The sequence below is a fragment of the Salvelinus namaycush genome, chromosome 23 (assembly GCF_016432855.1).
Source record: "Salvelinus namaycush isolate Seneca chromosome 23, SaNama_1.0, whole genome shotgun sequence".
NCBI lineage: Eukaryota > Metazoa > Chordata > Actinopteri > Salmoniformes > Salmonidae > Salvelinus > Salvelinus namaycush.
The window spans coordinates 40006108-40032199 of NC_052329.1; the positions used below are offsets into that span (position 1 = coordinate 40006108).

At 42.0% G+C, this 26092-nt stretch overlaps 1 protein-coding gene across 1 annotated transcript in view; it reads right to left on the reverse strand.

Moving 5' to 3' along the window:
* Positions 1-22719, reverse strand: part of grik4 (glutamate receptor, ionotropic, kainate 4) — a 175696-nt gene extending 152977 nt beyond the window's left edge. Inside the window, exons 1-3 of the mRNA XM_038961883.1 lie at positions 22677-22719; positions 8407-8571; positions 315-412 (exon numbers count right to left, since the gene is read on the reverse strand). Coding sequence (XP_038817811.1) covers positions 315-412; positions 8407-8571; positions 22677-22719 — 306 coding nt within the window. The remainder of the gene's footprint in view (positions 1-314; positions 413-8406; positions 8572-22676) is intronic.
* Positions 22720-26092: the final 3373 nt, after the last annotated feature.

Below are 26092 nucleotides of genomic sequence, written 5' to 3' on the forward strand. Positions count from 1 at the left end.
TGGTCCTTCACAAAACTAACAGACACACGGCAGGACCAAGCCAATTACAATCCGTCTGAGAAATGATTAGATTATATTAATGTTGTACGCTGTTAAGTCCTTGACTCTTGGCCCCTTTGAAAATTCAGACAATAGCTTAGAATGTTATGAAAAAAATGCTGTCTGCTGTGGCATTGACATGAGTCATTGACAAGGGTCAAGCACGGTCTCAAAATCACAGTAATAATGAAACATATTGTTCCATAATATGACTGGCAAACAGTGCTATTGTGACAGGCAAAATAAAGCGAGTCAAAATACGAGCCAGTACTCACCTCTTTCTCTCCACAGATATTGCTGATGATGGAATTGGAAGCAGGGCTGGCGGAGGGACCCAGGACTGCCACCACTCCTTTGGACAGGATCTGGCACACTGTCAACACACAGAGACAAGCATACAGTCAGATAATACAGGACATGGTCCAAATACCACATTCAGCCTATTAAATAGGAGTTGTATGTTGCTTAGTGTGTAGTTTTATCCTACACTAACAGTCTGAGCCAGCGGTTCCCAGTTCATCTTTAATAAGTCGGATGTTTTGGGGGTTTTCTGCCTATTAACTTGATCATGTTCTATCGATGTATTAACTTACAGCTGCTCTGTGTATGATTTCACCTCACCGATAGTAGATCTACAGCTGTGGATTAAAATATGACAGATTGAATGGGGGTGCAATCACAGAACATAATTAGCAACAGGTTGGAATGAGATCTGGCCATGTGGAAGTTTTTGCTAACCATTTAGAATCTCTTGTCAAGAAGCATTCTTTTTAAGATAACAATTGGGGACAAAAGTAGTACTTAAAAGTGTCATGTAGGAGTCAGTGCCAAGCAAAATGTGCCGTCATGCAGGGGCACAATGACCCGGTTAAAATAATAGCTGAGAACTACATTTAATCTAAACCTTTCAGATATTTTATCAGTCTTCAAAAAGCAGTTGTGATCTGTGTTTCCTAACATCCACCATCACCATCACACTGAATCAGTGTCTAAAAGGGAACATTTTTAGGGAAATGTAATTTTTCCTATGCACTCCCCTGCACACGAGTTTGAGTTCTAATCTTACTTGCAGGGGAAACAAAATGCAACTTCAGGTGGAGCTTGATCCCTGTCTGTAATTAACATTGTATGGTAGTGAGAAGAGGACTGCTGATTTAAGATGTGGGCGGCTAAGATGTATGTAGGGAATAGGGTGCTATTTCAGACACAACCGTGGAGGGAGACAGACTGGCTGGGGTGGGGGATGGGCCATTAACAAACACCAAATGCGGGTAAATATTTATGAAGGAAGAGTAAAGGGGGACAATTTTTTTGCCATTGGAGCAAAGCTCGGGATCCTCGCCGAACGAGATTAGAAAATTACAGGAGCAGTGAATCAAATGATTAATAAATAATCCCTTTGTCATCCAATAGGGTGTCCACTACACTCCCCTCCTTCTCCTCTCCCACCCGCCTGCCCCTCTCTCCTCCATTTAAAGCACATTTGCACCTGTTTGCACGGCGTCACCGAACTACAAAGTGATCTGATTAGCCTGACATGACGACCCGTGAGGCTTTTTACAGGGGTGTAATTTTCTATTTTACACAGGGAACAGAATGTCCTTTTCTCATTTGTTCTAAATTTGTTTTTATCACTTTGTACATTTATTTTGGAATTCCACCCTGTAAACGTAATTTGCCTGATGACGCACGATTGGATAAGGATAGCCATTTCATACAAGTGCATTTTCATCCACTTTCACTCTCCTCGCTGCCTCTCCTCGATTACCTTTTTCAAAAGTAGGCCAGAGAGGACAGAGGAGAGAGAACGCAGTAGTTGAGCAAATCCAATTGAGAAAAGGCCAATGTGTCCGTTTGGGATTCTTTTCCCGCTCCTCCTCGTTCTATGGCCAAAGCAATTTACATCTGTGACAAGTGACAACTTTTCCAATATGAATGTGGATCATTATAACGGAATTCTGCACCACTTCTGTCTAATCTTGGTCAGAAGGTCAGTGGGTTGTCTGGAGTCCATTCTGTTTGTTTACAATTGATTCCCTAAAATCAATTAATTCTCATTGAAAGCTACAGCAGCTGCAAATGAGATAAAGACAACATATGCACGGGACCTGGAGTTCAGTTCTGTGAACCCACAGAAATATACACATTCATATGCACACATGAATGCAGGCACACACACATCAAAACCACACACACCACTCACACACACACACACACACACACACACACCACTCACACGAAGTAAGTGAAAATAACGTGTACAAATATGTGTTTTTTTGGACACATCTGAACACGTGTGAACAAATCACGTGAAAAATTGCCCATGTAAACGTTTGTAAATTTTCACGGGGCACACACGTGGTTTTTGGACACGCGTGATATTTCACACCAATGTTTCACATGTGAACAAATCAGATGTGAAAAATAGTCAGACACATGGATATTTTTCACATGACTCCGACACATGTGGTTTCCCAACATTTCACATGTGATATTGTACATTTCACGTGTACTCATGTCCGCTACACTTTCACATATGCATTTTCCCACTTCAATGACAACTGGAGCTGTCAAATGATTACAAAAATGTATAGAGTATATCGCAGGATTCGCTTCATAATTTGCTCAAATTGAGCTGTAATTTATGTTGGATGTTTTCAGTGTATTTTGAAAGATTTCAGACAATGTGCCCACAAAAAAATGTCTGGACTGAAATGACAAAAAGTGAACTCGAGTTAACTGATTAACTCTGACAGTTCTCATTTGAACATGTTAAACAGGATAAATAAGGAGACATGGAGCACTAGCTTCTGCTCTTTTCACTGGGTTTCTTCTAATAGTCACTGACCAACGTATGAAGAAGAGAGGCGTGTACCTGCAGCAGTAACACTCCGAATGGAGTATTACTGCTGAATTAATGCACTTGAATTATTATACTCAGGTAGGCTAAGTTACCTTTTTACATAATGGCGTTACAGAATTTGCAATCCCATATGTGGAAAAACTGCTACTGCAACATGTTAACACCACCTTTTTTAACATGTGAGGAGAACGACACCATTTCACCACCACATGGGAACTTGCAATTCCACATGTTGAACGTGAGATTTTCACATGAGAAAGATTTTCACACGTGAAATGGTATATCCCATTTGTCACATGCAAAATTCAAGTGAGGTGAAAACATGTTTTTCTCACATGTGAAAAGGTGGTGTTAACATGTGAACTCCTAAATTTCACATACATTTGACATGTGTTTTTTGTAAGGGCAATCACACACACATACCTCTACAAAGCTTAGTGGTCTTGGCTGACTTTCTATCCATCTACATGGCCCTAATCAGTGCTCTAATAAAAGGCAGGAAACAGCTCTGGTGTTGTGGGAAGGCTGGGGCTGGGCGGGCAGAAAGACACACACACACACACACTGGGCTGGGCAGGTAGTGCTGGCTGTGTGACATTTCTCCCTTACTGGTGCCACTGATCCATCCCTAATCCAATTTCTACCTGGGCACATCCACTACAGCAATAAATTAGGACGGGGTTTACAGGCAGCCAACCAAGCAGGGAGAGGTTGTTTTTATGTATGAGGAGGAGCTACCACGACCATTAAGCTGTACTAATTCTGAGAATTGCAAGGAAGGGTCCGCTTTTTTATAACAATAGGGCTACTGTCCTCAATTTGGAAGCCCCAGTTCAATAAGTTTACTGACTGAATGACGGTATTAATCTAATGGGCATACACCTACAGTACAACGTGCTTTTAACCCCCTAGAGTCGATTGACGCACAGGTGCATCAATCTAAGTAACATAATAAAAAAATCCCCATCAAAATCCATCAGTTTAAGCTGGAGATATCAGTTTTTCTCAATCCACCACATCCGCCTATGTTATACTTCCGCATCTGCGGTGAAAGGTGGCAGAGCTAGAGCGGTGTTTGTCAGACCATGAGACATCACAAAAATTGGTCTTCTCATGAAAACGTCTGTAATACGGACGCTATATGCCGTCATTGTAAACACAAATTTGTTCTTAACTGTCTTGCCTAGGTAAATTAAGGTTCAATTACGGAAAGGGGTGCACGTTGGCGGTCTCTTTTTTGCTCTATCACCCCCACAAGTGTCAGGGGACTCTTCTGAAGTCGGTACTGTTGATGACAACTTGTGTTTGTAGCGTCCGAAGCGTTTGGGCTACAAACTAATGTGACGCCACTGTGGAAAGGGGATATTCTCATGAACGCGATGGTGTTTTGCTCTCTGTTTTGCTCTACGACCCCTACAAGTGTCACAGGACTAGCATTTTTTTATTTTTATGAACGGAAGCATGAAAGTAGTTTTGTGCCTACCCAAAAAAGGGGTTAAACACAGTATGAGCTGTCTTATATCTCCAAATACTTCAAAACCTTGTTTCTTATGATAGATTTTTTGACTGTATTTTTTTACACTTATGAATGTGTTATTCAACGCGTTTCTCTGGGCTATAGTAGTAAAGAACAAATTCTATATTTTATCAAAATATACACCACCGTTCAAAAGTTTGGGATCACTTAGAAATGTCCTTGTTTTCCATGAAAACATACATGAAATGAGTTGCAAAATGAATAGGAAATACAGTCAAGACTAAATAATGATTTTTAATTGAAATAATAATTGTGTCCTTCAAACTTTGTTTTCGTCAAAGAATCGTCCATTTGCAGAAATTACAGCCTTGCAGACCTTTGGCATTCTAGTTGTCAATTTGTTGAGGTAATCTGAAGAGATTTCAGCCCATGCTTCCTGAAGCACCTCCCACAAGTTGGATTGGCTTCTTACGTACCATACGGTCAAGCTGCTCCCACAACAGCTCAATAGGGTTGAGATCCGGTGACTGTGCTGGCCACTCCATTATAGACAGAATACCAGCTGACTGCTTCTTCCCTAAACACTTCTTGCATAGGTTGGAGCTGTGCTTTGGGTCATTGTCCTGTTGTAGGAGGAAATTGGCTCCAATTAATCGCCATCTACAGGGTATGGCATGGCGTTGCAAAATGGAGTGATAGCCTTCCTTCTTCAAGATCCCTTTTACCCTGTACAAATCTCCCACTTTACCACCACCAAAGCAACCCCAGATCATCACATTGCCTCCACCATGCTTGACAGATGGCGTCAAGCACTGCTCTAGCATCTTTTCATTTTTTCTGCGTCTCACGAATGTTCTTCTTTGTGATCCGAACACCTCAAACTTAGATTCGTCTGTCCATAACACTTTTTTCCAATCTTCCTTTGTCCGGTGTCTGTGTTCATTTGCCCATCTTAATATTTTATTTTTATTGGCCAGTCTGAGATATGGCTTTTTCTTTGCAACTCTGCCTAGAAAGCCAGCATCCCGGAGTCACCTCTTCACTGTTGACATTGAGACTGGTGTTTTGCGGGTACTATTTAATGAAGCTGCCAGTTGAGGAATTGTGAGGCGTCTGTTTCTCAAACTAGACACTCTAATGTACTTGTCCTCTTGCTCAGTTGTGCACCGGGGCCTCCCACTCTTCTTTCTATTCTGGTTAAAGCCAGTTTGCGCTGTTCTGTGAAGGGAGTAGTACACAGCGGTGTACGAGATATTCAGTTTCTTGGCAAATTCTCGCATTGAATAGCCTTCATTTCTCAGAACAAGAATAGACTGATGAGTTTTACAAGAAAGGTCTTTGTTTCTGGCCATTTTGAGCCTGTCATCGAACCCACAAATGCTGATGCTCCAGATACTCAACTAGTCTAAAGAAGACCAGTTTTATTGCTTCTTTAATCAGAACAACAGTTTTCAGCTGTGCTAACATAATTGCAAAAGGGTTTTCTAATGATCAATTGGCCTTTTAAAATGATAAACTTGGATTAGCTAACACAACGTGCCATTGGAACACAAGAGTGATGGTTGCTGATAATGGGCCTCTGTACGCCTATGTAGATATTCCATAAAAAATCTGCCGTTTCCAGCTACAATTGTCATTTACAAAATCAACAATATCTACACTGTATTTCTGATCAATTTAATGTTATTTTAATGGACAAAAAAATTGCTTTTCTTTCAAAAACATGGACATTTCTAAGTGACCCCAAACTTTTGAACAGTAGTGTATATACATACAGTTGAAGTCGGAAGTTTACATACACCTTAGTCAAATACATTTAAACTCAGTTTTTCACAATTCCTGACATTTCATCCTTGTAAAAATTCCCTGTCTTAGGTAAGTTAGAATCAGCACTTTATTTTAAGACTGTGAAATGTCCGAATAAGAGATTAAAGAAAGATTTATTTCAGCTTTTATTTCACATATTTTTATTTCTTTCATCACATTCCCAGTGGGTCAGAAGTTTATTTGGTAGAATTGCCTTTAAATTGTTTAACTTGGGTCAAACGTTTCGGGTAGCTTTCCACAAGCTTCCCACAATAAGTTGGGTGAATTTTGGCCCATTCCTCCTGACGGGGCTGGTGTAACTGAGTCAGGTTTGTAGGCCTCCTTGCTCGCACATGCTTTTTCAGTTCTGCCCACAAATTTTCTATAGTACTAAGGTCAGGGCTTTGTGATGGCCACTCCAAAACCTTGACTTTGTTGTCCTTAAGCTATTTTGCCAAAACTTTGGAAGTATGCTTGGGGTCATTGTTCATTTGAAAGACCCATTTGCAGCCAAGCTTTAACTTCCTGACTGATGTCTTGAGATGTTGCTTCAATATATCCACATAATTTTCCTCCCTCATGATGCCATCTATTTTGTGAAGTGCACCAGTCCCTCCTGCAGCAAAGCACCCCCACAACATGATGCTGCCACCCCCGTGCTTCACGGTTGGGATGGTGTTCTTCGGCTTGCAAGCATCCCCCTTTTTCCTCCAAACATAACGATGGTCACTATGGCCAAACAGTTCTATTTTTGTTTCATCAGACCAGGTGACATTTCCCCAAAAAGTACGATGTCCCCTTTGTCCCTATGTGCAGTTGCAAACCGTAGTCTGGCTTTTATATGGCAGCTTTGGAGCAGTGGCTTCTTCCTTGCTGAGCGGCCTTTCAGGTTATGTCGATATAGGACTCGTTTTACAAGGTCCTTGGCTGTTGTTCTGGGATTGATTTGCACTTTTCGCACCAAAGTACGTTCATCTCTAGGAAACAGAACGCGTCTCCTTCCTGAGCAGTATGACGGCTGCGTGATCCCATGGTGTTTATACTTGCGTACTATTGTTTCTACAGATGAACGTGGTACCTTCAAGCGTTTGGAAATTGCTCCCAATGATGAACCAGACTTGTGGAGGTCTACAATATTTTTTGTGAGGTCTTGGCTGATTTCTTTTGATTTTCCCATGATGTCAAGCAAAGAGGCACTGAGTTTGAAGGTAGGCCTTGAAATACATCCACAGGTACACCTTCAAGTGACTCAGATGATGTCAACTAGCCTATCAGAAGCTTCTAAAGCCATGACATCATTTTCAGGAATTTTCCAAGCTGTTACAAAGGCACAGTCAACTTACAAACTTCTGACCCACTGGAATTGTGTTACATTGAATTATAAGTGAAATAATCTGTCTGTAAACAATTGTTGGAAAAACTACTTGTGTCATGCACAACGTAGATGTCCTAACTGACTTGCCAAAACTGTAGTTTGTTCATAAGAAATTTGTGGAGTGGTTGAAAAACGAGTTTTAATGACTCCAACCTAAGTGTATGTAAACTTACGACTTCAACTGTACATGTATATTTTTTGGGGATACCTAAAGGGGTCATAAAATTATAACTCAAATAGCTAAATTATTTTTTTCATCTAATCAAAGAAGCTGGTATAAAAATACCAGCACTAAAACCAACTTGTTGAAATGTTAATGCATTATTAATATTTCATTGCACTGCATCCATCCACAAGGTCATGGTGATAGGCTATTGACATTGTTATTAAGATTTGTCCAAATCCTGTCCACCTCATTAGAGCTGTATTATTTACTGTATATCTTTAGGCTAGTCATTCAAACAGCTAGGTGTAAACAAGGAAACAAAACAAGGTCCACAATCTAACATCCGGACATCAACATACCTTTTGGCTCCTGAAACATCCAAATATGACTGCTCATTTTGCTCTTTCACACAATAGATCACCTCAGCTATTTTCCAATCATTTGTTTACCACTGTTCTCCCTACTACACATATTACTAAACAATATAGACTTATCTCGCTGTACTCAAGGGATTTCTGAAAGCAGGGGATAACAAGGGGAGACAGGCACAGAATTGAAAAGACAGACAGACAGACGTTCTAATGTGGCACTCAGTGACACCCTGGTCTTTCACTTTTTGAAAATGATGACAGAGTCGGGAAGCCACCTCGTTCTCTCATCCTCACCCGCCCACTACTTACTGGTCTCTCCCATCTCATATTCACTGTCTCTCAGCAGCTCAAAGATGTCCACCTCCAGCTTTCCCGTTGTGGAGCGGTTACTGGACCGGTTGATGCTGTCCTTCGCCAGAGTGATGGCCAATCGCTCACCCCGGCTGCACTCCATTGGGTCGTCAAGTATGGCGGCTGCAGAAGAGAATGGGAAGAAAGAAAAACATTAGAAGGGCTCTTTGGCAACCCAGCATCACGATGGTCCACATTGTCAAGACACAGTGCATATACCTCATGATTTCCTCAAACAAACGGTGCTACAAATAATGCAGAACTACAGAGATCACACACGTGCTTCATGGGATTGTTATATCATTATTAAATGTATAGTGAGTTTAAACAAGTGACTACATGCTACAGTGTAAAAAAAAAAAAGAAGGCGAACACAACCGCTTTACAAATCTTGTGATTCCTAATCCGGAGCAGCAGCCAGCAAGGTCCTATCTAAGTGTGGAACTCAATCAAATGCATGAGTGTTGAGGCAACACATTTTAAAAGGGCTGTTCTGTTCACTCGTGATTTATCGCAACCATGTCAGAATTAAAATAGTTGGTTCACGCATGATGCATGTGTCATATGTGTGTGGGGGGGGATTAATATGAATGAACCAAACAACCAGTTGAGAGATCGGGCATTGCTGTGTCCTAGCAAGCAAATGAGCAACTCAGTGGTCGATTCACACGACAGTTTTAGGATAACTGAAAAGGCACATTGTGCATAGCTTGCAATCCTGAGTGTGTCCCAAGACAGCAGATTCAGGTTCAACATTCCAGAGTAATTAGTCTAATTAGACTAGGGTTAAGTAAAAAAAAACATTACAGTTTAGGTATAAATCAATGGACGAGGGAAGTGGACCCTGAGCTCACCATACTGTAAGTAAAACAGGGAATTGAGAATATGAATTGTATAATTCCCTCCAACATAGACACAATCCACCAGAAGCTATAGCATTTACAATCTGCTTAAGTGCTAAATAATAGCTTCCTTTCTGTAGGAATGTTGCCTAACGGTGAGGTCAATCAATGCATGTACAGACGTGTGTATAACTGACATCTGCTTTTCTCTATGCTTTGCGTCAATACATAGCTCAACCTGTAGGGCAAAATGAAAGGTTCGGCTAAAGAGCAGGGCGTTTGCCTGACAATTTTGTTGAAAGATAACTGCAAAAACATTCACACTACAGGCTCCATTTTAACAGCGATTGCTGCTTTCCCCGAGTTGTCCAGCGAGTGAGAGTAATAGCACTGTAATTAAATTCAGGATCGGATCTAGATGGGAGGGGAATGACAATGTAATAATTACTGTAGCATTAGAGCTGATAAACCACAGCCACGGGTGGGATAAAACGGTCCTTTTCCCATGCAGATCACACAGATAAAACTAACACAAGTACACTTTGGTCAACGAGACAACCATTTATCTAGAGCACCATTTATCTTGGTGGTCGTCACAGCAATTAGGGATGTTTACAAAGATCCAGATGAAGGTATAGCAAAAGGTTGCCCGAGGTTTATTTATCCATATATTTTTCCATTTATCCATTATTTTACTGTGGAGGAAGAATAAGAATTTGCTCGGTAACATAGATAATTAAGATGTCTTATCTGTATAATATTCTTATACGATTGAACTGTGGAACTCTTGTTATCAGCAAGTATTCCTTCGGACTATGGTGTTGGCAGTTGCACTTCCTCCCTCATATGGGCCTCAGTCACCTGGGGCCCAGAGAGGGGATAAGTCAGGCTTGTCTATCACATGTCCCTGTTGCTATGCAGAATATCAGAAAGAGAAGAGGACAGGAGGGAACATTGTCTTCATATGTGGATATGTATCTTTACCTATTACAAACCATGTGAAAGTATGGTGTGATTAATGGGGAACCAATTACTTGTCTCCACAATGCCTGAGGTTCACTCCCCTCAGTGAGCTTGTCTAGCTAGGTGTGTGGTCAAGGACATGAGTTTTACTTGAGATCGGGGTATCTGGAGTTGACAAGTGATTTATGCCGTAGAATGAGTTGGTGTTTCTGTACTGTGAAGTACCAGGGAAAGAACAGTCTTCATAGCAAATTCTATCTGGCTGGGGGATACTCCTTTCTCATATATCAAGTCTGACCTTGTGACCCATTCCACACATCTGTTGTTTGTCATGGAGACTAAGGGGGTGTATCTTTGCTATAAAATATCTTTGTATCCTTTGTGTCGGGGCATTAAACAAATCTTCTAAGGGCGGTTCGTCGACCAGCCATCGTTATTGCAGAGCTCTCACGAATAAATATGTATTTTAAGTATAACTCTGACTTGTGTGATAAGTTTGTCTTAATTAAACTTTTGGTGAATAACGGGATTCAAAGAGGGAGATACTGGATTAGTCAGTATGTACAGATTGTGCCTTGCCTTGTCTCTGCTAGTGCAAACAGAACGTAGCCTACAGAATATAATTAACAGGGAAGAAGCTTTTATCCAATTAAAATGGATATGGATTTGATTGCAAGAAAAACATGGACAGTTTGTCTCACGCAAAGTTTCATTTGGAGATACATTTGCAAATTAACACTTTAAAAAGTAATGAACATGTGATGAGTTCCTGACCAAATACCACATTTTACATAATTTTTACTTGTCAAAATTTAGATTTTAGAGTCGCTATGAAGGGTGTTTGAATATGCAATTAACTGCCTTGGTATTACTTTACTTTTACAAACTTTAGTTTATTAGATCTACATGGCAGTCAAATATAGTCAATCCGAATACAAAACATTGGGGTTTGCAAGATGTACAGTTCATTCGGAAAGTATTCAGACCACTTGACTTTTTCCACATTTTGTTACGTTACAGCCTTATTCTAAAATATATATGTTTTATTCCCTCCAAAATCTACACACAATACACCACAAAGACAAAGCAAAAACACGTTTTTAGACATTTTTGCAAATGCATAAAAAAACAACAACTGAAATATCACATTTGCATATGTATTCAGAACCTTTACTCAGTACTTTGTTGAAGCACCTTTGGCGGCGATTACAGCCTTGAGTCTTCTGGGGTATGACGCTACAAGCTCGACACGCCTGTATTTGGGGAGTTTCTCCCATTCTTCTCTGCAGATTCTCTCAAGCCCTGTCAGGTTGGATGGGGAGCGTCGCTGCACAACTATTTTCAGGTCTCCAGAGATGTTTGATCGGGTTCAAGTCCGGGCTCTGGCTGGGCCACTCAAGGACATTCAGAGACTTGTCCCGAAGCCACTGCTGCGTTGTCTTGGCTGTGTGCTTAGGGTCATTGTCCTGTTGGAAGGTGAACCTTCACCCCAGTCTGAGGCCCTTAGCACTATGGAGCAGGTTTTCATCAAGGACCTTTCTGTACTTTGCTCCGTTCATCTTTCCCTCGATCCTAACTCGATTCCCAGTCCCTACTGCAGCAGGAAAACATCCCCACAGAATGATGGTGCCACGATGTGGCTTCTGTCTGGCCACTCTACCATGGAGTCCTGCAGAGATTGTTGTCCTTATGGGATGTTCTCCCATCTCCACAGAGGAACTCTGGAGCGCTGTCAGAGTGACCATCGGGTTCTTGGTCCCCTACCTGACTAAGCCCCTTCTCCCCCGATTGCTCAGTTTGGCCAGGCGGTCAGCTCTAGGAAGAGTCTTGGTGTTTCCAAACTTCTTCCATTTAAGAATGATGGAGGCCACTGTGTTCTTGGGGACATTCAATGCTGTAGAAATGTTTTGGTACCCTTCCACAGATCTGTGCCTCGACACAATTCCTTCGACCTCATGGCTTGGTTTTCGCTCTGACATGCACTGTCAACTGTGGGACCGCATATTGACAGGTGTGTGCCTTTCCAAATCATGTCCAATCAATTGAATTTCCCACAGGTGGACTCCAATCAAATTGTAGAAATGGGGCGGCAGGTAGCCTAGTGTTTAGAACGTTGGGCAAGTAACCGAAAGGTTGTTAGAGCGAATCCCTGAGCTGACAAGGTAAACATTTGTCGTTCTGTCCCTGAGCAAGGCAGTTAACCCACTGTTCCTAGGCCGTCATTGTAAATAAGAATTTGTTCTTAACTGACTTGCCTAGTTAAATAAAGGTAAAAAAATGATTTTTAGAATTTCCCACAGGTGGACTCCAATCAAATTGTAGAAACATCTCAATGATGATCAATGGAAACAGGATGAACCTGAGCGCAATTTCGAGTCTCATAGCAAAGGGTCTGAATATTTATGTAAATTAGGTAATTCTGTTATTTATTTTTAATAAATGTGCAACATCAAAGAATATATTTGCTTTGTCATTATGCGGTATTGTGTGTAGATTGATGAAGAAAAAACGTAACAGAATGTGGAAAAAGGGAAGGGGTCTGAATACTTTCCAAATGCACTGTACCTATAGCCTATATTTATACACAAAGCACACTGCAGAAAGACATGACCGACAGACAGTGTATGTAAAATACATGTATTCATGTTTAAAAAGTAGCTTCCAATGAATGTCTCCCTGCCTGTTTGCATAGCATGTCTATGCAGCTGTTTGCCTGCCTGTCCATCGTCAAATTGGTCTCACTCCCTCTATTACTGCCTCTGGCAAGTTTTCTTCTGTTTCTATAGTGAGAGCAGAAAGGGCCAGAGCTGGGCAATTCTCCCATATCCCCCCCCCCCCCCCCCCCAGACATTGGGCCGACCCATAGCTCTGTATAATGTGGTCACTTGGAATGTGGTAAGGATAATCAACTGATGAAACAATGCATAAGCACCAATGCATGCATACGATCCAACGGACTGGCGAACTCAATCCCTATGACACTCTAGAAGCTAGAACAACCAACAGGAAGGTCTGTTATGAAGAGGGGACATTTGTGAGTGGTCGATATGTAATGGTTGAGTAATAGGAATTGTGGCGGAGGTACGGTAATGCTGTATTCAGGCTGGAAGACATGGAGTAGCCCTTGAACCTTTTAAACCAATCAATGGGCAGCCGAGAGGTGTGCCGAGGCAGTACAGTACAAGCAGAGACCATACCTGTCTTTCCCTCTACATGTCTGTAATAAGCTTTACAATTTTGAAAGCTCTGAGGTGTGCCGAAGCCTGGCGATTACCTGATATGGAGAAGAGGAAGGGTGCAATGGGGAGGAGCTGGGCTTTGGTCACATGGTGATTTTGAATCAATGATGTAGTGCACTATTATTACGGCCACATTTAGTATTGGCAAACATTGTTGAACGTTGCAGATAGAAATGTCCTTAACAGAGCTGACGTGAATTGTTATATCAACAGTAAATGTCAGAGATATGTTTGTTCTACATTATATACACTGAACAAAAATATAACCACAACATGTGAAGTGTTGGTCCCATGTTTCATGAGCTGAAATAAACAATCCCAGAAATGTTCCATATGCACAAAAAGCTTCTTTCTCTCAAATGTTGTGCACAAATGTGTTGACATCCCTGTTAGTGAGCATTTCTCCTTAGCCAATAGAATCCATCCACCTGACAGGTGTGGCATATTAAGAAGCTGATTAAACAGCATGATCATTACACAGGTGGGCGCGCACCTTGTGCTGGAGACAATAAAAGGCCACTTTAAAATGTGAAGTTTTGTCAAACAACACAATGACACAGATTGGCATACTGACTTGCAGGAATGTACACCATAGGAATATTTCTCTCTTTTAATAAAGCCATTTTGTGGAGAAAAACTCATTCTGATTGGCTGAGCCTGGCTGCCATGGGCCCCTGCCCAGTCATGTGAAACCCATAGATTAGAGCCTAACACATTTATTTCAATTGGCTGATTTCCTTATATGAACTGTAACTCAGTAAAATCTTTGAAACTGTTCCATGTTGAGTTAATATTGTTGTTCAGTACAATTCCAAATGATTGAGCTTCGCTGAACAGTCCCACGCCTACGGATAGGGAAAGTGGCAGAACGGCCAGACCTGAGTTTCTCCATTGAAGATACATCGCTACATACTCAGAACCTAAGAACATTGCTTATACAGTAGTCATTGCATATGCAGTTCTCCATGCATACTGTAGTGCCTGCAGAGAGTGATTCACATACTTCAGATGGCCTCGCAAACAACTGTTGAGTATCTCATGGGAATATGACACGGCACGTGGGATGTGTGAGCGTCTGTGGTGCATCTCAGCGACTTGAGGACGTGAGACGATTCCTTGCTTTCTCGCTGCGGTGAATTATTATCCCACCGCAACATGTATTCACAGGGAATCTTTCGTGTTCATCCTAAGCACATGGCAGCATTGAAACGAGAGAGAGAACACAAAGACAGAGCACTGCCTATGCCAGTTGATCCAAAACGTAATAGCATAACATTAAATATGACTGCGCTCTGGTCTTTAAAACCATCAAATGGCAAAGCACCTCACCAGGTGTTCTAACGGTCCTCTGAGGTGTCCTAGTTCATCGCTGCAGTCTCTTGTCAGAACAGCTCACTGCGTAATCACACCAGGCGACATAACAAGCGAGCCAGAGCCAAGAAACATACAAAAATACCATCTATGTCAGATGTGTGAACGTACAGTACAGAAAAGGAGCATTTCACACATATTGCTTGAAGATTCACCAGCCTCCGAAACGTGATGTTCAAAGATCTCAGGTGTTATTAGTATTCTTCTCGTCAAACGTCTCTCCACTCCGTTACAAGAAAGGGCCCGAGGGATATTTTGGGAGATTATTGAAATTCATCTAGTCTTCGCTACCAAGCTGAGACAAAAGTGCTTTCAAGGTCATGTTAGCCAGTAATGTTTAATGTTGTTCGCTGGCTCTCATCTGAAGGACCCACTCCTGACTTTAATAATTATAGGGTTTCTACACTGGCACTGATTCAGACACCCTCTGAGCTGTATTTACTCTCCCCTCTGGAACATTGATATCTCCTTCCTCTGAATGACTGAGAGGTTCATTTCAAACCCCAGTCAGATTCCTTCCTAATTTATTCATTTTATTAATACGAATTGTCTCACTTGTAAATCAAACGTCATATTTCAGTCTGTTAATGAGCTTGGTATTTTGACCATGGAAATACAAATCTCCACTGATTACTTCAGATACTAATTAGCGTGAACAGTGGACAGGCGATTTTTGATCAGTGATTTTACTGTTGGACGAGGGTTGAGGGGGATTGAAGGTAAGGCAGCGAGCAGCATAGCCAATTGGCCGTTTGTCATGCATGTCTAATAGATGTTTTATTCACTTATTCACTAGATGTTTATCCTTTTTAGATAAAACAATACTAAATATATTCACGCCACTAAATAATTGATTAAAACACACTGTTTTGCAATGAAGGTCTACAGTAGCCTCAGCAGCACTCTGTAGGGCAACATCGTGGTGTGGCCGGAAGACAGCTAGCTTCTGTCCTCCTCTGGGTACATTGACGTCAATACAAAACCTAGGAGGCTCATGGTTCTCACCCCCTTCCATAGACTTACACAGTAATTATGACAACTTCCGTAGGACGTCCTTCAACCTATCAGAGCTCTTGCAGCATGAACTGACATGTTATCCACCCAATCAAAGGATCAGAGAATTAATCTAGTACTGAAAGTATAAATTACAGCTAGCTAGCACTGCAGTGCTTAAAATGTGGTGAGTAGTTGACTAAGAGAGAGAAAGACAATAGTTGAACAATTTTGAACAAATTAATTTCTTCCAAAATGAAGGAGAAGCAAGAGAGAGAGAACTATATTTGGTCATGTTTTTTTAAACTTTTACTTTCACTAGCGAATGCAGCTATCTAGTTTAGCCTACTCAAACACACAGCTTAAACAGAGAGGGATGCTATTTTAGCTAGCTGGCTATGGCTATCCAACCCTGGAACTCTTCCAAGTCAAGGTATGTATTTGGTTCATCATTTATTGCCACCGGGCCCACCGGTGTAACTGCTAAACTGTTTCTGACTGTACACTGTACTGCATGATTGTAGCGGGTTTAGTAACACGTTAGTTCTAGGCTGTGTGTAGCGGTTATCGGTCATGATTTGACGGTTTGGCTTGGAAAGTTTTTACGCCTGGTCACAGACAGCTGATGTCACAGACAGCACTGAAGTCCACAAGCGAAGGGAAAAGATGAGAGAAAAGCGTGCACATAGTTGCGAGAAGGAATTATATATACAACAAGCAAAGGGATCATGCTGTTTTTATGTGGCTGCTTTGAAAGTGAACTGTGTTTGCATTTGATCACGGGTGTATTCATTCCACCAATTCTGTTGAAAAACATTTCTTAAACGGAAGCAAACAGAACAAATGTGGAGAAACATACCTGAATTTGTCCAATAGAAACTCTCATTTGCAACTGGGTGATTACTCCCTAGATCAGCTAGATGCAGGCAAGAGCGTGCAAGCCGGTATTGAATGTGTCATTGTCTGTCACCTATTCTCTCGACCGTTGTAAACTTGAATTCATAGGCTAAGTTGTAGCAACCTCATGATGGGTACAGGGAAAATTCTAGTATCATGTAGTAGCCTAAATCGTTGTTACGTTGAGCTGGGTGAATGGAATATGAACGACAGTCATCCAATATGCTGTAATAGAAATAAGGCCATGCTCATGAGAAGAAAAATAAATCTTCCCTCATCTTAAATGGCACCGACCGCCACTGATTCATACCCCTAGACTTTTCCCACATTGTGTTGTGTTACAGCCTGAATTTCAAATTGATTAAATTGAGATTTTGTGTCACCGGCCTACATACAATACCCCATAATGTCAAAGAGGATTTATACTTTAAGAAAGTTTGACAAATTAATGAAAAATAAAAAGCTGAAATGTCTTGAGTCAATATGTATTCAACCCGGTTGTTAAGGCAAGCCTAAATAAGCTTAGGAGTAAAAATTGGCTTAACAACTCACATAATAGGTTGCATGGACTGTGTGCAATAACAGTGTTTGACATGGTTTTTGAATAAGTACTTAAACATATGTGTGAGTTACATAGATCATCTGTAATGTCCCTCAGTCGAGCAGTGAGCCTCAAAGAAAGATTCAACCGCAAAGACCAGGGAGATGTTCCAATGCTTTCGCAAAGAGGGATGATTATCATTAGACGGATAAATATTTTCACTTAAAAGCTGAATATCCCTTTGAGCGTGGTGAAGTTATTAATTACACCGTGGATGGTGTATCGATACACCCAGACACTACACAGATACAGGGCGTCCTTCCTAACTCAAATCAAATCAAATTCAAATCAAATTGTATTGGTCACATACACGTGATTAGCAGATGTTATTGCGGTTGTAGCGAAATGCTTGTGCTTCTAGCTCCGACAGTGCAGTGATATCTAACAAGTAAAATCCAACAAATTACACAGCATATACCCAATACACACAAATCTAAGTAGGAATGAATTAAGACTATACACATATGGACGAGCGATGTCAGAGCGGAACGGACTAAGATACCGTAGACTAGTATAGAATACAGTATATACATATGAGATGAGTAATGCAAGATATGTAAACATTAAGTGACTAAGATACCATAGAATAGTATAAAATACAGTATATACATATGAGATGAGTAATGCAAGATATGTAAGCATTATTAGGGGAATGAGATACCGTTGAATATTATGGAAAACAGTATATACAGTGGGGAGAACAAGTATTTGATACACTGCCGATTTTGCAGGTTTTCCTACTTACAAAGCATGTAGAGGTCTGTAATTTTTATCATTAGTACACTTCAACTGTGAGAGACGGAATCTAAAACAAAAATCCAGAAAATCACATTGTATGATTTTTAAGTAATTAATTTGCATTTTATTGCATGACATAAGTATTTGATACATCAGAAAAGCAGAACTTAATATTTGGTACAGAAACCTTTGTTTGCAATTACAGAAATCATACGTTTCCTGTAGTTCTTGACCAGGTTTGCACACACTGCAGCAGGGATTTTGGCCCACTCCTCCATACAGACCCTCTCCAGATCCTTCAGGTTTCGGGGCTGTCGCTGGGAAATACGGACTTTCAGCTCCCTCCAAAGATTTTCTATTGGGTTCAGGTCTGGAGACTGGCTAGGCCACTCCAGGACCTTGAGATGCTTCTTACGGAGCCACTCCTTAGTTGCCCTGGCTGTGTGTTTCGGGTCGTTGTCATGCTGGAAGACCCAGCCACGACCCATCTTCAATGCTCTTACTGAGGGAAGGAGGTTGTTGGCCAAGATCTCGCGATACATGGCCCCATCCATCCTCCCCTCAATACGGTGCAGTCGTCCTGTCCCCTTTGCAGAAAAGCATCCCCAAAGAATGATGTTTCCACCTCCATGCGTCACGGTTGGGATGGTGTTCTTGGGGTTGTACTCATCCTTCTTCCTCCAAACACGGCGAGTGGAGTTTAGACCAAAAAGCTCTATTTTTGTCTCATCAGACCACATGACCTTCTCCCATTCCTCCTCTGGATCATCCAGATGGTCATTGGCAAACTTCAGACGGGCCTGGACATGCACTGGCTTGAGCAGGGGGACCTTGCGTGCGCTGCAGGATTTTAATCCATGACGGCGTAGTGTGTTACTAATGGTTTTCTTTGAGACTGTGGTCCCAGCTCTCTTCAGGTCATTGACCAGGTCCTGCTGTGTAGTTCTGGGCTGATCCCTCACCTTCCTCATGATCATTGATGCCCCACGAGGTGAGATCTTGCATGGAGCCCCAGACCGAGGGTGATTGTATATACATATGAGATGAGTAATGCAAGATATGTAAACATTATTAAGTAACTAAAATACCGTAGAATAGTATAGAATACAGTATATACATATGATGCTGCAATCTCAGTTGCCAGAGAGGAAGGAAACAGCTCAGGGATTTCACCATGAGGTCAGTGGTGACTTTTAAACAGTTACAGAGTTTAACGGCTGTGATAGGAGAAAACTGAGGATGGATCAACAAACATTGTAGTTACTCCACAATGCTAACTTAATTGACAGAGTGAAAAGAAGGAAGCTTGTACAGAATACAAAATATTCCAAAACATGCATCCTGTTTGCAACAAGGCACTAAATGAATACTGCAAAAAATGTGGCAAGAAAATGTGAAATAAGTCAAGGGGTATGAATACTTTCTGAAGGCACTGTAATTAAAATAGGTGTCTAGCATTATATTCATTATTATATTCATATTATAAAATATGTTCATTCACATCATTATATAGTACTTTACATCCTAACATTTCAACGTGGCAGACCAAAGACATGTATCTCTCCGTAGCTTAGCCAAATGTTCATGAGAGCTTGTGTTTCCCACCATCTATTGAAGCACAACCTGTGGCAACATAGTGGCAACATAGTGAAACATTTGTGATAAGAACGTACGGATTGGTTGGAAATGCAAGGGGATTCAAAATAACTTTGCTAGCAGTAGTGTCCTCATCATGTCATTGTTCAGAGAGAGAGAGAGAGAAGGCCTATACTTCTGAGAACATATTGTTTACTGCCTTAGTGGAGCCCCAACAGGAAATGAATGACACAGTTGAGTATGAAGGGAGTATGAGGGTGCTTTGTTGCCACGGTGTTGTTCAATTCTAACATTATTCATCTCAGAAATGGGCAGAGATGAAAAATAGCGAATTACAACATATTGATCCATCTGGACTTGTGATTAATGTAGCAGTGTCACTGCCTGGGCATCCACCATAATATCTAAGGCAAATGCAATAAGTAATCAGAAGGCTGATAAGAGGCTGGAATCTAATCTGATGGCGGTTGATTAAAGGAAAATACCACACAAAAGCGCATTATACTGTGACACTTTCTGTACTTTGAAAGTTCTATATATTGAAAACTTTATCACTGACATGCAAAACATTTTGGGCTTTATCAACAGTGGGCTAATGAAGAAAAAAACTGAAGATAGATTTGGGGTAGATTTTTCCTTTAAGAGACAAGTTCTGTCTCAAATGACATTCTCCATATGTGGGGTTCTATGTGGCTCTGTTAAAAAGTACAGTATTATATACAGTTGGGGTATTAGGGAAATCGCCAATGGAAATCCCAGCAGGATCGAGAACCTGTGTGAAACTTTGGAAAAGCCAAAGACTAATATCAGCAGGAAGTTACATAGAGTCGATTTCAAATGAGGAATACAAGATGACATGTTTCTCATATCAAGAGAAGTTCTTTCAGTTATGAATCATGGGTCAAAACAAATCACCAGATAGAGATGTAGTGCAGAGCAAGAGTTCCCCTCAGGACGTGGGATGCATTTATTTAGTTCCCAGAAAAGACTTAAAAGAGTCCGGAAGCAATACTTTCTACGATAGAAAGCGGTTTTACAAGAAATGATAGAGAAAGGGCACAAAGGAAACGTTCTCTGACATTGATCAATCCTGTGTGTGTGTGTGTGTGTGTGTGTGTGTACTCTATGTGTGGTCTAAGGGAGGTCATTAGGCACGGGGGACTAATGACGGCATTAATGGGGGTGATAGCTCATCCCGCCTGCCATTGGAATCCAGTCCCTGGGATGTGTGGTGCTGCGGATAATTGTTTACATCTCCAGCCTTCTGTTTTATTCCATCTCCACCCATTTTATCACTTGGTGGTGGGCTGCATTGTGGAAAGAGAATGCCAGGCATGTTCTTCTTCTCTGATTGTCTATGGCGCACCGGTCTGCGTAGACTCCGGTCCTGGACGAGACAGATGTTTTTATTAGGTTTTATTTAATACTGTGCCTATTAATTGTCCAAACACACGGCTGCTTTCCCACTCTATATTTCTATCGAATTTGTACAAATTCCTTACTTTACATAATTCCCAAACACTCTAAGAATTTATGAAAATGTGACCATATCTAAGTGCTCGCTTGTCAGAAAATGAAAAAAAGTACGAAAAAGTAATATTCTTCCTGGGGGGTGTATATGAACACATTTTAATAAGATTTCCATGTTGCTAAAATTCTTTCAGTTCCACTTTAAGGGAGGAATTCCTCTCACAAACACACACATGTAATGCTATGAGTAAATGGACCGTAACGTTTTAAATCATTTGGAGAGCTAATGATGCAGCTCCCAATTGCATTGTGTACTCTATGTAGGCTAGCTATAATGTATGTCACGTAGGATTCTGAGCATACAGTTCATGTAAACTGTTACCCAACTATCTCAACGAGTGTGAGTGTCTTCTACCGCTTTATAATACTGCTGTAGAAAATGGAAAAACTCCATCGACTTTTAAAGACTTGATAATTGGTTAGCATTGTTGTGTGATTCAGATTTACACCATATAGCAGGGTAATCTGTCATCGATTCATCCATTCTGTTCATCATTATCACCATTCTCCAGCTTACTACGGCAGAAAACACAACTTCTATAGAAAATAACAAATAACCTCAATGACAGTTCTTGGAAATGTGGATCCGGCTCATTAAAGAAAAGGTGCCTTTATTCTTGGCCTTTAGCTAACAACAGTACTGACAGTGCATAGCGATCCACTCCAGTGCGTTGGACGAGCACCCAGAGACTTTATCGAAGAAACTAGGCAAGAAATCCTCAAGAGCATGATGGAGGATTGTGTGGGATGGAATTCAATTGGATTCACTTTCACACCAGTGTAGCCTGCTAGCGTACAGTAATAGTCTCTCCTGAGCCTTGTTCTGACCAAGGGTTTGTTCATTTCCCACCACCGCCATCATGGCACATCACAGTTACACATCACATTTCACTGACGACAGCGCTGTTTAAACCTTTAGTGGGATGTAGGCTGACATGCAGTTGTCCGCTCCTCCAGAATATAAACTAGGAGTGTTGCTCGAGGTATAGCAACACTAGCTCACAGTAGTCTTGGGTTGTTTCCATTCCAGGTCCGGGGCTTGTTAGAACAGTCATTGTATTTCAAAGCGGCTGGGTCAAGTAGGGTCACCCAGGTAACAACAAACGGTGACATTTTGTTTTGAGGACATGCATGCATGCGCACACACACACACACACACACACACACACACACACACACACACACACACACACACACACACACACACACACACACACACACACAGTAATAATGTAGTGAAAAACACCCAGTTGGTGGACCATTAGCTATTACCAGATAGTGTATGGTTGATTAGCCTAGCATGGAGAGTATCAGTCAAGCAGAACTACAGCCCGGTGGAGCTGGCTGATAATGACCTGTGCTGAGCTCCCGCCCTCCGTCACGGACCCCTGGGATCAGCCTCTCCATTTAGTCAGACAGCAGGAACATGGCTAGCAAAGCCTGTAATTCAGCCCTCACCTTCCTGCCTCTCCATCTGCATCTCTCTCAGGGGGTTGTTCATCGAGGCGGTGTCCCAAATGACACCCTATTCTAGTCGCTGCCGTGCAACACGATTGCATTTTGAAACATTTCTACGATTTGACTGTAGTCCACAGTTTGCCTTTGTTACTATTATACGTGTTGCTAGAGCTACATAGCTACATAGGTACCTGGATCCTGAATTAATTTCTGATTAATGTAATCCCCCTGCTTTTAATTGGCAAAGCAGGCGCCGAGATAAAGTGTTAAGGGTGATGACACCGGTGGCATGCAAAAGTAATGTCACGCAATTATGCATACAGCTCCTGTGGCTTGCATGGTGAATTATTCAGTCAGGTTGATAAAGATTAACACGTATGCACACATTACACACACACACACACACACACACAGTAACTATCACGCCTACACCTAACTAAGGACTTCAGCCACCCGAGTCACAGTTTTTTCACTCTGCTACCATCCAGCAGACAGCGACGGTACAAGTCCATCAAAGCCGGGACCGAGAGACTGAAAAACTGTTTCTATCTCCAGGCCATCAGACTGTTGAACAGCCACCACTAGCCAGCTACCTGCCCAGGACTCTGCCCTGCACCTTGATATTAATGTATATAGAGTCATTGAATGCGGCCACCTCCTATTCTGTATATATACAGTTGTTTACTCACTGTGTGTATGTATATACTGTTTTCTCAACATAGCTCATCCTAATATACCTACTACTGTACATACTATTTTCCTTCAAAATTATATACCATATTTACATTTTAGTCATTTAGCAGACACTGTTATCCAGAGCAACTTACAGTTAGTGCATTCATCTTAAGATCACTAGGAAGGGACAACCACATATCACAGGCATAGAAAGCAAGGGAGGGGGGGTGAAGTGCAAGTGCTAGTTCTATTTTTTTTTAGATGGGCAGGGACTCTGCTGTCCTAGCTTCAAGGGGAAGCTGGCTCCACTATTGGGGTGCCAGGACAGAGAAGAGGTTGGACTGGGGCTGAGCGGGAGCTGCACTTCCTGTAGGGGTGGGAGGGTCAAGAGACCTGAGGTGGCAGAACGTGAGGTCAAGAGACCTGAGTCCTCAGGTTGGGGCGTAGGGTTTGATCATAGCCTGAAGGTAGGGAAGGGCAGTTTCTCTTGCTGTTCCGTAGGTAAGCACCATGGTTTTGTAGTGGATACAAGCTTTGTGAGCCAGTGGAGTGTGGGGAGGAGTGGGGTAACATGACAGAACGTGGGAAGGTTGAAAACCAGGCGGGCTGCAGCGTTCTGGATAATTTGCAGGGGTTTGATGGCACAAGCGGGGAGCCTAGCCAACAGCGAGTTGCAGTAATCCAGACGATGAAGGACAAGTGCCTGGATTAGGACCTGCGTCGCTTCCTGTGTGAGGTAGGGTCGTACACACAGTACAATGTCGTAGAGCATGAACCTGCAGGAGCGGGTCACTGCTTTGATGTTTGTAGAGAGCGATGTTGTCCAGAGTCAAGCCAAGGTTCTTTGCACTCTGGGAGGGCGACACTGTGGAGTTGTCAACCATGATGGAGACGTCTTTGAGCGGGCAGGCCTTTCCTGGGAGTAAGAGCAGTTCCGTCAGTGATGCGTGTCGCCACCTGTGTGTCAGAAAGGGGGAAGGTGAAAAGTAGTTGATGGAGCAGAGTGACTTGGTGTACAGTGCATTCGGAAAGTATTCAGACATCTTGAATTTTCCCACATTTTGTTACGTTACAGTCTTATTCTAAAATGGATTCAATTGTTTTTTCCCCCTCATCAATCTACACACACTACCCCATAATGACAAAGCAAAAACAGGTTTAGACATTTTTGCTAATTTACTACAAATTTAAAACTGAAACATCATATTTACATAAGTATTCAGACCCTTTACTCAGTACTTTGTTGAAGCACCTTTGGCAGCCTTTACAGCCTCGAGTATTCTCGGGTTTGACGCTACAAGCTTGGCACACCTGTATTTGGGGAGTTTCTTCCATTCTTCTCTGCAGATGCTCTCAAGCTCTGTCAGGTTGGATGGGGAGCGTTGCTGCACAGCTATTTTCAGGTCTCTCCAGAGATGTTCGATCGGGTTCATGTCCAGGCTGTAGATGGGCGACTCAAGGACATTCAGAGACTTGTGCCGAAGCCACTCCTGCATTGTCTTGGTTGTGTACTTAGGGTCGTTGTCTTGTTGGAAGGTGAAGGTTTTCATCAATGATCTCTCTGTACTTTGCTCCGTACATCTTACACTCGATGCTTACCAGTCTCCAAGTCCCTGCCCCTGAAAAACATCGACACAGCATGATGCTGTCACCACCATGCTTCACCGTAGGGATGGTGCCAGGTTTCCTCCAGATGTGACGCTTGGCATTCAGGCCAAAGAGTTCAATCTTGGTTTCATCAGACCAGAGAATCTTGTTTCTCATGGTCTGAGAGTCATTAGGTGCCTGTTGGCAAACTCCAAGCAGGCTGTCATGTGCCTTTTACTGAAGAGTGACTTCCGTCTGGCCACTCTACCATAAAGGCCTGGTTGGTGGAGTGCTGCAGAGATGTTTGTCCTTCTGGAAGGTTCTCCCATCTCCACAGAGGAACTCTAGAGCTCTGTCAGAGTGACCATCGGGTTCTTGGTCACCTCCCTGACCAAGGCCCTTCTCCCCCGGTTGCTCAGTTTGGCTGGATGGCCAGCTCTAGGAAAAATGTTGGTGGTTCCAAACTTCTTCCATTTAAGAATGATGAAGGCCACTGTGTTCTTGGGGACCTTCAATGTGGCAGAAATATTTTGGTACCTTCCCCAGATCTGTGCCTCACCACAATCCTGTCTCGGAGCTCTACGGACAATTCCTCATGGCTTGGTTTTTGCTCTGACATACACTGTCAACTGTGGGACCTTATGTGCCTTTCCAAATCATGTCCAATCAATTGAATTTACCACAGGTGGACTCTAACCAAGTTGTAGAAACATCTCAAGGATGATCAATGGAAACAGGATGCACCTGAGCTCAACTTCAAGTCTCATAGCAAAGGGTCTGAATACTTATGTAAATAAGTTATTTCTGTTTTATTTGTAATAAATTTGCTAAATTTCTAACAACCTGTTTTCACTTTGTCATTATGGGGTATTGTGTGTAGATTGCTGAGGAAAATGTTTTACCATTTTAGAATAAGGCTGTAATGTAACAACATTTGGAAAAATTCAAGGGGTTTGAATACTTTCCGAAGGCACTGTATAGCGAGAAGAGTAGAGGCCCTAGAACCAAGCCCTGGGGAACACCAGTAGTGTGGTGGAGACACAGATACTCTCCACGTCACCTGGTAGGAGCAGCCTGCCAGGTAGAATGCAATCCAAATGCAATCCAAGAATGTGTAGAGCATGAGACGCCCATCCCTGAGAGGGTGGAGAGGA